The sequence below is a fragment of the Hyposmocoma kahamanoa genome, unplaced genomic scaffold (genome assembly GCF_003589595.1).
Source record: "Hyposmocoma kahamanoa isolate Upper Pololo Valley unplaced genomic scaffold, ASM358959v1 84, whole genome shotgun sequence".
Taxonomy (NCBI): Eukaryota; Metazoa; Arthropoda; class Insecta; order Lepidoptera; family Cosmopterigidae; genus Hyposmocoma; species Hyposmocoma kahamanoa.
The window spans coordinates 4861569-4879507 of NW_020654229.1; the positions used below are offsets into that span (position 1 = coordinate 4861569).

At 34.4% G+C, this 17939-nt stretch overlaps 1 protein-coding gene across 1 annotated transcript in view; it reads left to right on the plus strand.

Moving 5' to 3' along the window:
* LOC113234421 (MDS1 and EVI1 complex locus protein EVI1-B-like) overlaps positions 1-4539 on the plus strand; it is a 21181-nt gene extending 16642 nt beyond the window's left edge. Inside the window, exons 9-10 of the mRNA XM_026469731.1 lie at positions 1364-1581; positions 2782-4539. Of these exons, the coding sequence (XP_026325516.1) occupies positions 1364-1581; positions 2782-2983 (420 nt within the window). The 3' untranslated portion in view covers positions 2984-4539. The remainder of the gene's footprint in view (positions 1-1363; positions 1582-2781) is intronic.
* The last annotated feature ends 13400 nt before the right edge of the window (positions 4540-17939 follow it).

Genomic DNA, 17939 nt, shown 5'->3' on the forward strand with positions numbered 1-17939 from the left:
AGTACGCGGGCGCGCGACACACCTATTCGTAACAATTGTAGTGCCACTCAGGGCTTTAAATCACAAACATCAGAGGAACATTGCACTGCACCTGTCAACCTGATACACAATTTGACTAGTCCCTAGTGCCTGTAATCTCACCAGCACCTGTACTCTTCAAAACCGGAACGCAATAATGCCCATATTAGTGCTTGGCGGCAGAAATAGGTAAGGTGGCAGTACTACTGCTACTAAATATCTAAACCCAATTTCTCAGAATTTATTCTTGAAAAATTTCGCCTTCGGACCAGTTATACCATTGAATTATACCATTAATGGTATATTGGATTATTTATAGTAATGGTATAACTGGGATAAACTAGTGTCACCTATACCATTACAGGTATAAATGAGACAGGTTAGTACTGTAGTCTAGGCTCTACTCTATGAGTAGAACTACTGGCTGAGTGAATATAGTTTTGTATTTAGAATGTGTTTTAAAAAATAGGATAGAAAAACGAACATCTTGGCAGATCTAAAAGTAGCCTCAAGAAGTAAACATGTGAAAAATACAATAAACATCTAATTTTGAAGTTAATCCCAGTTTATATTTATAAAGTACCTCTCGCTACGCAACCAAAGCTACGTCTCTAGGTTACAATACATCGAGCATGTAACCAGAAATAGAGACGAAATAAGGGCCATCCACCCCTGGCAACTCATCTTTAATATCAACTCTCAAAGTAGAAAGCTGAAATAGTACGGCGCCAACAACTGACCTGCGTGTACGTCTCCGTATAAGCCAAAAATATTCTGTATTTATGACATATATTATTATATATATGACATTTCGTCTCTATTGCTGGTTATATACTCGATGGGTTAGTACCACTTATACAATTAATGGTATAACTGGTCGAGAGGCAAAATTTCCACTATTTGAAATTTTCCGAAAAATTACTCAACTCTATATAGGTACAACCATTGACTTACAATTATATGGACGTCATGTCCGCGCTAAAAAGTGTCCGAACTTATAGGGCGTTAAAATCGTATACAGAGCGTCATTCACGCTTTAGTCTTCGTTTGTTCGACTGACAGCGAAGCAAGCAAAATTAGACAGTACTCCGATGACATTACAATTAAAATTCAGCGTTTTAGTTTTTTCATATTCCTTTACATGTCAGTACGTTTAAATAGGTTGACTTGGGACATTTTTTTCGTGGTTTTTTTATTAGACCCGTCGTCCATTTATTTGTTAGTCAATGGGTACAACTAAAATTATAACATGACAACCCTACACTCCAAGCTCTAGGCATTGGCGCGCCGGACACAGGGGAGTTGCCCAACTTGCCTTAACTCAAACATAATTAAATATTTCCAGATTCACCTTTCAACGGAGCCAATACAGTGCATAGCCTGTAACCGTGTCTTCTATACACCATTTCAATACAAAAAACACATGCGGGAACGGCACACTAGGCAGAAGTTCATATGTATACTATGCAGAGAGAGATTTGAAACTCTCAAACAGAAATGGGACCACATGTGGGAGATACATAAGCAGAGGAAACACAAGGCGGATTGCCCTGTTTGTGATCGGTGAGTACACAGTATACTCGGGGCTTAGCAGTACATACTTAAAAATGTAGATGGCGACACTAGGATAAAATAAAAAATATAAATGATTGATATTGAGTTCTTAGGTTTTCGCGATTGTTACACATAGGAAATGAAACTATTTTTCCGGATTTAAATCGCGTATATTTGTTTTTTCAAATACGGTCACGGACATAAGACTGCAGTACTAATTAATATATTTTTAATTTATTCTAATTTCCATGATTAATTAGTAATAAATTTAACTTAATAAAAATTCATATTGTTAAAATAAAAAAATTGTAAAACATAATGTAGCGTAAATTGGAATGTTTCTTGGTAAAATTAAAAATAAGGTATTTAATTAATAACTTTTGTAACTATAGTGAAAATAGAGGGTTGTTTGCATTAATATTAGACATAACTGGTTGATGACTGTACTATCTCAGTCAACCGCGACCACGGAACCTGTAAATGGCCCAAAACGTTAGTTTGTTTGAAAAAATCAAATATACGCGATTTAAGTCCGCAAAAACAGTTTAATTTCCTACATAAATGATTAAATTTTTATTGAATTGATATTCAATTATTTCTGTTAGGTTCGAATCCGGCCGGATCAAAATGTTATCTATGACCTGAAAAAATTATCATATATTTAGATTCATTTTCAAAAACTTCAGTATAATTTTTACAATATGTATCCAGGTAATGCCTCATAAAATACTTCATAACGGTTTCTTTTCATTTAGTTAATTACATAAATTATTAGTTTCCCAAAGTGGTCCCTACCAGTAGGCACTGAAGAGTCCTAGGGGGCGGGCCCCTACGGTAAGGAGCCAATTGGGGGCGTTGTTGTTGTCCAGGTGCTACCGCAAATGAAAATTGCCCTGAATTATCTATGTAAACTACACTACATATATATATATATAATTTTTTTCGTTGTGATTTTTTTGTATAAATTAATATAAAAAATACGTGTTTTTCAATTATTTTTTTTGGTGGTGGATCTTAAAATTTTTTTATCTTGCCTAAGTGAACCCAAAACTTTTGGAACTTTTAACCTAAAGCTTTGTAGTATAGTGTTCGATCTTTATATTAATAATTATGTAGTCGAAAACTCACTGAACAGACGAGAAAACTGGTATTTTTTTTTACAAATTGCCATGTTTTTTTTTTCATTTACTTTTATTGCTCACGTTCCAGTTCATATCGCAAGTTCCAAGACGTACGCAACCATATCAAGCTGGAGCATAAAATGGACGTCACCACTCTTACGCTTGTTAACACGAAAAATTGTGATGCGTCGCCGAGCACCGCAATTTTAAAAAACGCCCGTGAAGTTTTGAAGACCAGCTCAATTGACCAGCAGCCGAAAGAGACGTTGCTGGTGTACGATTCACCATAAGGCTGTCCTTTCCTCAAGTTCACTGTGTAAAGCTGTACACAGGTGTATTATTGACATATTTTTGTGAAATAACTACATTAGAAAAACTTTTTCTCGATAATCTTAATAAAAACTAGTGCTGGCTGCGGTGAAGAAGGTTCTAAAATCTCTCACTAGATATCACAAGCGCGGTTCAGAATGCCGAAAAATCCAGTACAAATATCTTTTACAAAAACACATATAATTGACCCGTAGCTCAGTTGTTAAGAGCAATGCTACGGTGCAGTATTGTCGTGAGTTCCAAGTCCCATTGGGTCGAAAAAGTTTTTGTGTGTTCGATTTTTGTATGAATAATCATAATATACACAGGTGTTTGTAAAGCGAGATTTGTTGTAATCAAATGTTTACGGACACATCTAGCTGAAATTACAACGCTAAATTGCGTATGTACATATTTATTTTTATAATATGTTTTTACTATCATAACGCCTTCAAGTTAGATGCTTATGGAAACGTTGCAGTATGGCCACAGTCGTGATACGTGCACGCCCCTTTTCCAGTCACAAATAGCATGGTCAGTCATATAATAATTGATTCCATAGGTAAAATTTTTACACTTGAAAATGTAATTTTTTTAACCTACTGCTCGTTCACTGTGCCGACTTCACTGAGAAGAACGAGGAAGAAACTCTAGGGATTGCTTTTTTTTTTCAAATAAATGGCGCAAGAAAAATTTACAAAATAAATTCATCGCATCAGAACTGCATCAGGTAAATTTTGATATTCTAATGATATTCGGATAGGAATATTCACTAGGAAAACAATAACATATGATTTGTATCGTAAATTTGGAACCTAATCAGAATTTTATGCATTTTTCTGTTGTTTTTTTCTGATATTCATAATTGTAAAATATTACGGAAAATCATTACTACCTTAGCGCCTGTAAACAAAGGGTTAGCGAACTAAAAGTTACCATGGCGACAGTGGCGCCACTGCAGTGCTTATATAAGCGTCTAATTTGAAGGAGCCCTAGTATATTTAAATACCTCCGTGGTCGAGAGGCTTGCTCGCCGGTTTTCATGGTGTCGCCATCTCTGAGGTCCCAGGTTCTACCCTCGGCCGGATTTGAAGAAAACTAACTTTTCTATATTGTCACGGGTGTAGGTGTTTGTGGCACCGTGCTTTTAATTTTACCAAAATAATTATGAGTTAAAATCAAATACTATCTGTGCACTTCTCCGTAATTGTATTACGACGAAATATATTGCTTTTTTTAAATTGTACAATAATATAAATAATAATAAAATCAAATTATATATACTGAATGTTAGGTAAAGAAAAACGAACCTTAAAAACATTAGTCTGCCGCCGTTAGTTGAAAGGGCGCTTGTGACAAAAACCCCTTCCTTCCCCTTTCAATCACCGGGGGAATAGGCGCAGGCTGTGGTTCCACTCCCATTTTGTGGATATTCCAATAATTCGCTTGAAGCGTTTCGCTTCCACATTTATATGGCGAACGACTATGGAGTGGAATTCCCTGCCTGCAGACGTGTTCCCTGAACGCTATAACTTGGACCTTTTCAAAGCGACACAGTGAATAAGCATTGTTTAGGTGTGCATGTTCCATTGTCGACCTCATCGCCACTTTCCGTCAGGTAAGATGAGGTCAAATGCGCACTTATTTTTTATAAAAAAAAAACTCAAAGCTGAGAAATTACTATTTAATGAAATTAAATTAAAAAATATCTACTTTTCTCTTGCGGTAACTTCATACTTTATCCACATAGGATAAAATAAAAATATTGACATAACAGTTTTTTTTGTAATGTCACATGCCTTTCAACTAACGGCGACAATATTTTTTTTAATATATCAAGTGACGGGACGAACAAGTCGCGCGCCTGATGGTAAGCTACACGCCTGCCCATAACAGTTGCAATACCACTCAGAGTTTTAAGTTGCAAATATCTGAGGGGCACTACCACTGCGCCCGTCACCCTGAGACATAAGTTAACAAGCCCCATGTCCCCTTCAAAAACTGGAACACAGTAATGCTGACATTACTGTTTGGCGGCAGAAATAGGTAAGGTGGCAGTACTTCCCTGGACGAACTCTGTCACAAGGAGCTCTATTTACTGCTTACAAAATACATATAATCTCAAAAAAAGAATAAAAAGTCAAAATTAAAAAATATTTTTATGACAACCCAATTGGCACTTAGGCTCAATTTACAATCTGCTGCGGAATGGAATGGAAGTAAAATTTTCTAAAGAAATTGTACATAGCATAATGAACTTTAACTCAATTGTGTAAAGTACAAACTAAATACGATACGGTAGTTGCGAAATATTCTAAGACTGCGCGAGAATTCTCCATAAGCCACGCCACCTGTTTTTAGGCTTGTATCTAGTTTGTACTATATTCTTGACGCCGGTATCTTGGGCGCCTTCATATTAGACGCTTAAAAGCGCTCCAGTGGCACTACTAATTTTCATGCAATATTTAGAGACCCAGTTACAGTGCCACTATCGTGACACGCGCGCCATTTTTGCAGTCACAACAAGTGAATTTAAAATTACTGAAGCGCTACAGACGCGCAGCTGCCGCGCCACTGCTGTGCTTCTATAAGCTTCTAATTATAAACATATCCAGGTTGAAAATTTAACTTGACAGTATTTCGAGTATATTGTGGCGCCATGATCTTTAGTAGGGGAGACTGGGGACACTTGATCCCCCCTTTTGTTTTTTGGCAATTATTTTGTAAATATTAATCCGATTTTAAATATTTTGTTACTTAAATACGTGGAATTTCATTGGTTATACTAAGTATAATAGCTAATGATATGAGTACATAAATTAACTAACTAGCCCATGAAAACTTCGTATAGGGAATGATATCATGTGTCCCATATATGTGTCTGACTTGATCCCCCCTTCTGGAAGACTTGATCCTGGGGGGAACAAGTCTCCCACATTTGGGGACATATGATTCTAATAAGGAAGAAAAGGAAAAAAATATGTTAAAATTGTTTTTATCATTGATTTATTTACTTTTTCTCTACTAGCCATCATCTATTCTTTTTACTACTTTTCAATTGTTTGACATTTATGACTTTGCTTATTAATCAACTACTAACAGCTTATTTCTGATAACTCAAATCACATGTTAATTTGTTTAAAAAGAAAATATAATTAAAGTTCTAGTAAATTTTTTACTTAAAACTAAATAAAACATTAAATAAATTTTGCAATTAGCACAACAAAACAAGATACCCCTTTGGTTAAATTAAAAATAAGTTATTCTTCCTTAAAGTTAAACAGTCTTTTCTTTTTATCTAATAGCAATTATCTTTTTACTTTTTATTTCTCAATATTAAATTTTCTTAATGATCTTGGAAACATAAAACTAATAACTCTTTTTGATGATGATTTCACTTCCGGAACTGGTAGTTTCTTCACAACTTGATATTTGGCAATTGAACTAATATCGTCGTTAACAGGCCACTTGAACATCTTATCATTAATTTTTTTTGCGAATTTAATGTCATATCCAGCTCGACTTTCCCTCAGTATTTGCCCAACATATCTATGAACGAGATTCTTTTGAGAGATTAGATTTACAATAACCCAATCTCCAATGATGATGGAGTATATGGAGTCGTCTTCATTCTCTGATTCGCTACTACTGCTATTAGAGACATCACTTTCATTAAACGCACTTAAAACTGAGTCTGGCGATGGCGGTAGTTCTTCATCTTCCGACGTCGTCACTTCTTGTTCTTGTGAATTTAGGTTACGTTTTACTGCTTTTACTTTCGCTTTGCAAATCTTTTTTTCTTTTTTCTGTTTCCTAGCTGCCCACTCATTCTCGATTGCCAGTTTTTCCGGTGTGTCTGTTAAAATCCTAGTTTTACCTTTTTTTCTCCCCTTTCCAGATCCTTTTCTCGGTCCTGCTTTGGGGTGTGGTCTTATTACTTCAGGACTTACAAATGCTGATGTAGAAGGTTTTGGAACGTTAATATTGTGAGAATGGGTCGGTGTCTTAGGGCTATCGTTATTTCTAATTTGTGGAGAATCAGCTGCAGTCGGTCTGTTATTATTGTAGGAATTCGTAAGGGCATCTCTATTACTGGCCATACATAAGGAAAGCAACTTTGGGGGGGATTTTGCAGAATCATTTTCTTTTTCATTATCAGAAATATTGGGAGTCACATCGTCATCTGGAATTGGAACTGGTGCAACTGGCGCATCATTTTCTGTATTTAGTGTGAGGGCAGGGGAAGCTGGTGCCGTATTTTCAGCCGTTAAAGATTGATCAAGTAAAATAGATGGTGACACAGATGGTGAGGTTATAACATTGTCTGTTTCAGTTTGCACGATTTCTCTGTCAGTAACGTAGGAGCTTAAATATTCGTCTTCTGTGAATATATCAGGGTTGAATGGAAAAATTCCAGTAACTGAGAAACTTTTCTGAATATTTCTAGGAGTCATTGCATTTGGGTAGGCGATGCCTAGACATCCAGCCAAATCATATATGGTTAACGGCCGCCCTGGATGACTAACCATCCAATTATCGCATGCAGTATTGTAGTATGACTTCAACGCTCCAAATACTATGCGATCCAAAGGTTGTAATTTTTGAGAAGTATGTGGTGGTATAGTTAATAGATGGATACCATTATCTTTGCAGTAGTTTATAGAGTCTATAGTAATGTGTGACTCATGGTTATCAAATATAATAAGACAAGGATTGTCCTTGGTGCATCTTACATGCTTATGAAAAAAAATCAGAAAAAGTAGGAAATTTGGCCCAGTCATCCATCCACTTGGATGTGGAGCTCCTTCAGTACCCGGTGGGCCACCATCTATCATTCGTTGCTGCCAATTTTTACGTGGGAATATAATAAATGGTGGCAGGTGGTTACCTATAGCATTTATAGCTCCACATACAGTAATAAGCTGCCCACGTTCTCCAGATGTGACCTTAGACACTTGTTTGAGACCTCTACATGCTACAATTTTTTTTGGCTTATGAACTGTAGTAATTCCAGTTTCGTCTACGTTCCAGATTTGGTCCGGGCCAAAATTAAATCTCTGCAATAAGCTTTTCAAATTCTCAAAGAAATTTCCGACATTGTGTCTGTTAAAAGCTGTAGCGCGAGATAAACTAGTGGCTTCGGGTACACGCAATGACAACTCTTTGTGACGACTCATAAAACCGTAGAACCAATCATAAGTAGCTGTTTCCTGTTCAACCCATTTTGGTGGTACTTTTTTACTATTTTCAGAAGCATATTGAAATGCAAGGTCTCGTACATTCTTAGGAGTTAATCCATGGTACAATTTACTGGCCATTATTAAATAACTAACAAGTTGTGTCTCTTCAGTTGACGAAAAAATTTGTGACTGGCGATAGTTTGGCTTGTAGTCAATATTTTCAGTCGTAGCATTTTTCTTCTTTCTGACATATCTTTTCAGTGTCATAACTGCTATCCCATAACCTTTGGCAGTACCACGAATACTCTTACCCTCTGTAACATCATTGACAGCCAACTCCAAGATTTCCTTATTGATTGGTATTCTTTTTCTTGCACCTTCTTTTGTTTTATATACTCTAGGCATATTGAATCCTGAAATTATTAAAAAAATAAACATTAGGGGACACTTGATCCGGCGGGATCTTATCTCCCATAAGAAAGTGTACCATGTGTACCCTAGGTATATTGAGGTTATAAAAAAATATTGTAAAAATATCTACTACTATTAACACTTTTCTATGAAACAGACGTTTAAACACATAGATAATGAATAGTTTAAAATTGATTCTTATACAAAACATGTTTCCTATCCAATTGTGCAATCAAAATAATAACTTACGAAAAATATCTTCTGGCCACACGAAACACACAATCATCCGCCATCTGCTCAACTGTCAAATTTGACAGGAGTACCAACTTTAGAAAGTTAGAACGTACCATAGACTATTAATGTTGCCCCTTAAAAATCATATAGTGTACACAAAAGCTTTGTAAATCCAGTGTATCTAGTCTCCCGTAAGGATCAAGTGTCCTCAGTCTCCCCTATATAGAAAATTATGTCATATGTAATTATTGTTTAAACTAAGATGCATGATACTTTGAGTACATCAAACTGTGACACAGCTTATTCTGTTGCATTACAGGCGGTTTTAAACGACTGTGTCCAAAAATTGTATATATTATATACCCAATGTAATGTTATTTTACTTTTTGATCAAATAAACTTTAAAGAAAAAAAAATTTTTCATTTTTAATCAATGGGACATTTCTTTGTATCGTCAAGATGGCGTAAACTTTTACCACGCATTTACTGTGATAGTTGATGTTAGCGACCGCGTAAATTATTTCACAATTGAACGTAGTTAAGCAAAAAGGAACCAATCCACAAAATTATCAAAAAATTAGTTATATGTACCAAACGGTTCGTAAAATCTAACCTCTTAGATAAGCAAAAAATCCAACATATAAACATAAAAAAATATCTCTGGAGTTAGGTACATGACATTACAAGTTTTGAAAATAAAACAAGAGTGAGCATTGACTTACAAATAAATGGACGACGGGTCTAATACAAAAACCACGAAAAAAATGTCCCAAGTCAACCTATTTAAACGTAGTGACATGTAAAGGAATATGAAAAAGCTAAAACGTTAGATTTAAATTGTAATGTCATCGCAGAACAAACGAAGACTAAAGCGTGAATGACGCTCTGTATACGATTTTAACGCCCTATAAGTTCGGACACTTTTTAGCGCGGACCCGACGTCCATATTTGTAAGTCAATGAGAGTGAGAAACACTTTTAAACTTCAAACTGCCATATCTCGAAAGTGAGTGGGATGTGGATTGGATCCTTGTTAACTACGTCCAATTTTGTATGCCAAATTATACAGCGCCCCTAGCGGTGACAAGAAACAACGTTTTATGCGGTCGCTAACGATAACCTGTCGCCAAAAGAATCGTATGGATAATTTTATTTTATTTCAATATTGACTACACTACTTACGACTACACTGCACTATACTAATTTTCAGTTTTAGTGGTTTTCTCATCTATCTCATCATGCTAAGGTGAGTCTCGGGAGAAGCGGGAAAGACTATTTTGCTAGACCAAAATGGTGTGTGAATATTTACTATTAAAAAACGGTCTTAGAAAAAATATACATACCTACACTTAAGGATATTGTCTAAAGGATGTGCGCTAATTGGTTACACGATAGGATGTACTTTATCCGATCATGTAAAATCCTGGAAACAGGCTAAAATAAAGTGTGCTTGATTCCAACGCAACCATGGTCGAGTTTTGGAAATTTGATTAACCAGAAAAAAGTCTCTATTTAGTCGGTTGTAGTCGCAAAAAACTAGATTTAGTCGGTCCGCCGTTCAAGTTATAAGGGTGTTATACTGTCCACACTGGTATAAGCTTACGTTTTTCATTATGTGTACGATTTTTCTACGTAAATGTATCTATCAATGAAAATAATTGAATATCCAATATCTTCTAAACAAAGGTTCCAATATCTTCTAAACAAAGGAGCGACAAATTCTAAAATTTTGCGACTGGAACCGACTAATCCAGGACTTTTTCTGGGTGCAATCAGATCTAAGCTAGGAGCTACAGTTCTCGAAATTCAAAAATGATGCCAGAATAAGATTATTTCAGCATGAATAATAACTTCAAAACGGCGTAATGACTAAATCTACTTTTTTAAGACTAGAACCGATTATATCACGACTTTTTAGTGTAATCAGATCTAAGCTAGGTGTTGTACAAAATAAGTGTGCCTTATTCCAGCGTAACACGAGAAAGTGACGGGTAACCTGCCACTCACGCACACATTTGCGCATGTGCAGATAGAGCCTTGCTGTATGTAGTAGGAAGTAGGTAAATAACTTTCGACCTTTGTATGGAGTGTTCGGGGTGTGATTTTACTCCATTTAAAAAAAACTGGCTATTGAAGTATGAAATAAAAATACGTCTCGGCTTTTATTATTAATTTATTTATCAATATAATAATATGTATATAATGTATAACTTACAGCCAGAAAGGCGAACAGATGGCAGTGTCGGAAATGCTTAATTCATCAAGTAATAAGGGTCAACACACATACTCGTGTAACATACTCATGGTCGTACACTTTTCGATATTGCAAACTCTGTGTAAATGACGTAAGGCTTAACATACAATGGCAATTTTTGACAATCTGTATATATGTTGCTGTAGCCCACCTTACATCACAAATAAATACAAAGTATAATTACACAATGCAAAAGAAATATACGTAGTTTTCAGATTCATATCGAAAAGTTGTGTGAAAAACCAATGTTTATAATTTCAAATAGAGTTCAAAATAGCATGCTACTGGTATTTTTCTCGAAATTTCATCTTGAACGGTTTTGGAATTATAAACATAAATTATGAATTACAGAAAAATTATCGAGTAATTTTCACTCATACTCAGTGCATAGACCTTTAGAAAAAAAGACGAAAGGCTTTTTTATTAAAAGAAAAAATTACATCTTTTTAGAAGGGGGACACTACCACCAATCACCAATGAAGCATTCTTAAAAAAATGTTCTTAATTATAAAGGGGTACACCTACCTATATTTTGACTACATTAACGTACTACTCATCCTTTTTTATATTACAACCAATTTAATTTTTTTTTATCAACTTTCAAAAAAAAATATAAAATGACGAAAATTACTCAACAAATTAGTTCACTGGAAAAATAGATATTTTTATTAAAGAACCTTATTATTTTACACCCTTACATTTATAGCAACACTTTTTTTGTATATTTTTCAAATATTTATACATTTATTTTTATTTTTCCTATATTTTTTTATGTTCCAGCACAATCGTCTTCCTCCTTTGGCGTACTTAATCAAAAAGAAAAAAATTGCAACAACTGACAAAGTAAATTAAAAAAGAAAACTTAACAAATAACATTTCATAATGACGTCACTCGGGGTCGTGACGTTACAGTTTCAAAAACATTTTTTAAAGCTGTTGCCTAAAAAGAGAGGACAGCTGTATTAGGTAATAAACTACAAACAACAATAAGTTGAGTAATTAGGTTGAAAACCTCCACTAAGCAAGCTCCAGCACTGCGTTCATTCTAAACATGTTTTTTTTCAGCATCAAGCGCGCCGCGAAATGTGATCCAACCCTAATGGAGTTGGCATAAATATTTATTGTAAGTAATTTCTTATTTACAATTCAAAATAAATTATACTTATTAATGCAAAGTTTTCAATATACTTAAAAAAAAAGCCGTAACCAAACTGTTCAGTTCAATGACGACGTCTGGCGCCAAGAAAATATCGTCAGCGTTATAAAAATTAACTTTAACCATTGAATTCTTCTTAAACTATTATCTTATAATATATTTTGAAACTGCAACGCCATTAAAGCATAAGAGATCGCTTCCACTTAACTATAATACCTAATAAGATGCGCAAGGACGGTACGGATCAAAAACTTCACAACTTACAGTTAAATTTGAACCGTCAAGACGTGACCAGAAATGGAGTATATTGAACATGAGAAACTCCAGTCAGCGTCTAATATTAGCCAGCATTAGCGCTACAACTACCGAAATTCCAAATTTTTTTGTCACAGTTGATCTTTATCTACATCTAATGAGCCGTGGTCAGTTTTCTTTTGAATTTTAAAAAGACAACCAATCAGTTACCACCTACTGGCTACCTCATTGGTTAGTATTGTTGATCTTTATTTGACTCATCAAGAAACGTCGAAATTAAGCAGCTGAATTCCGGTAGATAAAGCGTTCGGCTTAGAACACAGAGTAAAGCAATGTTTTCTCTCCGTTCTGCCACACCATTTTTATCCCATATGATAGACCATAGAGAATTGAAATCTACGAATAGAAATGTTATTTGAAAGTGATTTCCTCAAAAAACTGCTGCACTATGAAATCCCTCGTAGCGAATTTGATCAATGGAATATCAAAAATAGCCCCCAGAAGTAACACTTGTAATTTAGATTCATTATCTGGTATCAGATATGGATATAATAAACAAAGAAAACAAATTTAAAATTTATTGAATTATTCGGAGTGGCAGAATGGAACGAAAACGTTACCGCTGTCTCCCTTCGCCCCGCTGCTACCTAAGTCGAGTGCAAACTTATAATGCCAGACTATAAGTTCATAATAGAGACACCCGTCACCAGTAATGAGATGTAGTGGGTCAATAGATAACTATTTAAAGTTCAAATTTAACTTAAAAAATCTGTCAATAATTAACAGAAAATATTAGATAGTTTGAAATACTGACACAGAAATCTAGACTGAAAACAGTTTGAAGTTTAAAAACAAGACTTTTTTTAAGAAAGAATAAAACTCGATTCGAAGGTCCATTTCTCTCGTGTGAACTATTTACATGCTAGAATGTTAATTTTACACAAAAAAACTACATTAACATTATGTAACATATATTTCAATGAATTTTTCACTTAAATGCGACAATTTGAAAACCAGTTAGTATCGACAGTCAACATCAAAAAAGACGAAATTACCTTCAGAATTAGACATCATAAAAGGGTTCGATTTAAACTGGTAAGCTATTATACGAAATGCATATGTGATAAACTGATTTCTGTGTCGTAACCACCACTTATGTGTACTGTTCAATACGCGCACAATAGAAATAATTATATGACAATCTATGATCATAATTCTAATGTATTTCGTTCAAAAACGGAATTACGACGTTTTCAAATTTAACCGAACGCAATGTCTTTGAACAATATTATTAAACTAGGAACTATTGGTAAGAAAAACAGTGTCAATAAGTGAAAGCATTTTTTTTCATATTTTAGATTTTGTAGACAACGATACTTTAATTCCAGCTTGGGCTTTGTTAACCAAGACTCGGGCAATGGAACTTCTATAGTTTGAAAGGAATTTTTGCAAGCATATGAAAATGTATTTAATACTTGGCATTGCGTACGCAGTATTACGCAACGCTCTACGTATGCAATACAACAACGCGTTCAAGGTGCTGCTGAGGCTGCCTCGTGGCTGCGGCGGGTAGACAGTTTCCATACGATAGAATAGACGCAAGCAGCAACAGAATCTTGAACATGATTGCAAACAGACTCGTCTACCCGTATCTTGCTCATTGCGACAGGGTTCAAATAAATCGTTTTAATTATAGAGCTAATTAGGATACAACAATAAAATTTGTTTGATAATTTGCTTGCTTATTAAGTAGAAATTTATTTTAATTTATGTTGATGTTATAAATATATTAAAATTATGTTATTCTAATTAGTATGTAACTAACATAGTGTATGTAGCTAAACTAACACCAGTGATCCAAGTTGGTACAAATAAGTTTATTATTACCGAATCCGTGGCCACGGCCTATGCAATTTGATCGAAATATAGGTAGTATGTTCCAATCCATTTTAGAAGAAAATTAAACAACTGTTTGTTTGGTTACAATTCTAAAGCAATCACTCAATAAGTCGAATAAGTAACATTTTCACGTATATTTCGAAGATTTCGACTTGATATCTCGTCATTTTTTCCACTTTTGCCAACAATATTCATTTGAATAATATCGTAAAATCGTATTTAAGAAATGGTAGTCAAAAAGTGAGGTTATGTTTTAATTATAGAAGTATGAATAGTCTTTGGTTGCATAGCGCTGTAGGGAAAAAATAATTTGGTTCATTCAATTAATTTTTTTGTAATCGATTAGTTAAAGAAAACTTCAATCGCAATCGAACGAGTATCTAAGTATAAAGATTTGAAGGAGGATTTGAAATTAAAATTCCAGAAATTTTAAATATGCTTATATAGGTTATGTAAGGAAAACCGCTAGTATGACTCAATTAAACGAATCGATTCATTCAATTAATTAATCGATTTGTAGTTGGCGCTACAATTGGCCATCACTAAACGTCAAAACGTCAGTGACTTGTTTGTTTACTTTTTGTTTAAAATGGATTGAAACGAAGTATAGGTGTGCAAATACCTACTAAAACTATTTTTACACATGAAAAACTGCTTGCTTATGGAGTTAAGTGGCTGATTGAATTCATTGTAGGATCTAACAGATTATGGGAGACTACAGTTATCGGAATTGAATCGATCAGAAAGGCATTGTGTCTATGAAGTAAGAGCGAAAATACGTTTCATCGGTGCGTCGACACTTATACCTATAAGTATAAGTATACCTATAAGAGGAGGGATGTTGGTGGGGTTTGTCGAGACACGGCAGTGCGTCAGGTATGTTTGCAGAAGCTCACGCAGATGACTTTTATGCCATAAGGACAAAGGCCGCTACGATGCCGAGTCGTTACGCGTTATAGACGACCATTTTGGCTGTTGTATAATGTGGCATTTGATTCGACTGCATATAGGAAAAGAATGAATTTGTAACTTATTTTTATTTTATTTTATTATTATTTGATCTTATTTTTATTTTATGCTTTTTGTTTTGTGATTTTCATTTAGATTTTACCAAAATTTTTTGATGTTAATTTTTTTTTTTATTTCCTAAGGTGAGTAATTTTAAAGTAATTAACTAATTTTATAATTTAAGAATATGGATCATAGTAATCTGAAACAAATTATTTTTATTTTTTATAGCTATTGTAAAATGCATATAAATTACTATACCTTCTAAATATCTTTGCTACAAAACCTGAAAACAAATAAACACTTGCAAATTGACACTTACAACATAGAAGCGATCTCAGCGTATACTACGACGTACTTAAGAATTTAATCTAATAGTTTATCAAATATCAATGCTTTGCAGACGTACTATACCCTCATATCAGTGTTGCCATTGTTATAGTAAATTATTTTATACTAAAAGGTGTCTTTGTGTTGTTATATTGTTAAAATGAATATTACTAAAATTATGGAATATCTAATTTTTTTTATGATTTTACCACATATTTCTTTATATGAAAAACATGCTAATCATACTTATTAGTGAAAACTGTGGCAACATTACGGCCGGGATTGTACCGATATCGGTACAATCCCGCGACACGTACATTGCAAAACTACCAATTTAGTAGAAAATGGCAAATTGGCAACACCGCTATTGGGAATAAGTTCGGCCTACAGGCACTAGTTAAAAAAAAGCACTCTTATTAACTAAGAAAATATAAAGACCTCATCACACCTTAACAATTCACTAATTTAGTGCAATATACAGATACAGACTAAAAATTAGATTTTTTTTTAATAATTGCGATTTGCCAAATTATCCGAATCAAATTTTATTCAAAAATCAAAATTTTAATTTTGTTGTAGCAATTTGTTACTTCATTTTCAAATGTGTATGATCACCAGAATCTATTAACAATGTTTTGTAAGATACAGCCAGCGAATGGAGTGAAAAAGTTCTGTCAAATTTTATTCTAACAAGTGTTAAAGCGAAAACGTCAAAATATACTATATGACGAATTAAACGGTCTCCACAACGGCAGTCCATCGAAAAGGTTCTTCCAAAAATAAATACCGTACTGCTGACACGTCCAATTTCTTAGCGTGTACACGCGCCCTAATCGTTGGCGTTCTCAATCAGTATTAACCGACTACATATATCAAAACTAACACTGGTTCAAGGCTTGTGCCGCCATTAAGGAAATAATAATAGCATCATATTCATAATCAATGTTCGTGTTCGAACGCATTTTCGAAAATTTGAACGGCGAACACTACCTAACAGTGGCGAATAATATTCGGAGAAGGTAAGGCGGTGAAGAAGGCACTGCGTCGTTTTAAAGGTGAGTGATTTGTGATCAAAGAGTAAGAACGTATATACGGTGGTGTATAGACGCCCCTGGGAGCATATAGTAGTTGCGAAGGGTAGATGTTTGAAGAGAAGTACTAGTGATACAACAGACCTCCATTTCTGCTTCCGCAACTTTTGTAACGGAACTAAAATCGGAAGCGATGGATCTGGCTCGCACGCAGATAACTTGGCGGTGGGGAGCGCTTTTTTAGCACTTTTATGTAGTGCTACGTGCAATTATGAAATCAAAAGAAGCCCTGTTTTAAACTATTTCGTTGAGATCAAAGATATCTGCACTTCCGTGAAGATTTACTTTTAATTGAAACACTAATAAGTACACAGCATGAATTCTTCGCCACTGTAACCTACCCATATACACAATAAATTAATTAACATTTATGTTCGATCATTTACAGGCCTTTTCTCTATCGATATTTCGATGTTCGTGTTTAATCAAACTCGTAATCTATGTTCGTGTTCGTTCATGCTTTGTATTATTTTAAATTATTTGATTCGGATAAGTTTTATCGCATAGTCAGAGCTCCTGCGAGCTCGCATCGAAGTTGAGCAAGTTAGTATTTTATTACATTTCATAAATTTAAACTTCGGCAAGCGATCGCAGGGGGAAAAATGTTCATTACCACAATCTATTGGCTCCATGCAATATTATGGCCAGTCAGCTGTATGTAAACTGTCGAAACTTCCCATTGAAATTCGAGCTATACGTCAGTTGCGTATAGTTTAAATTTGCAATAACAAAAGTGACAGTTTATTAACTTAAAAACGCGTGTGAAAAGCGCGGCAGTTCGGATTAGACCCTAGATTAGATGCAATAAATAAATAATTATGTCATTTTTTTGTATTTTTTTGTATATATAATATTTCAAGTCATTCTTTTTACATTTAAATAGGCATTTCCCCTCTACGACCGCGTGATATAAAAACAATTACAAGTAATATGTGCTTAACTGTGTCATATATTTTACAATGTGGCAGTACTGAAGGCGAATTCCGAAAGAAATAAAAATAGACTAATATCGACATTAGTGTTTTTAGCAATAGTGCGTTCTTTAAATCATGACAAGGTCTTCCATCTGACAAATCAGCTTGTGTATGAGTTCACATACTTCATTATATATGATATAGGT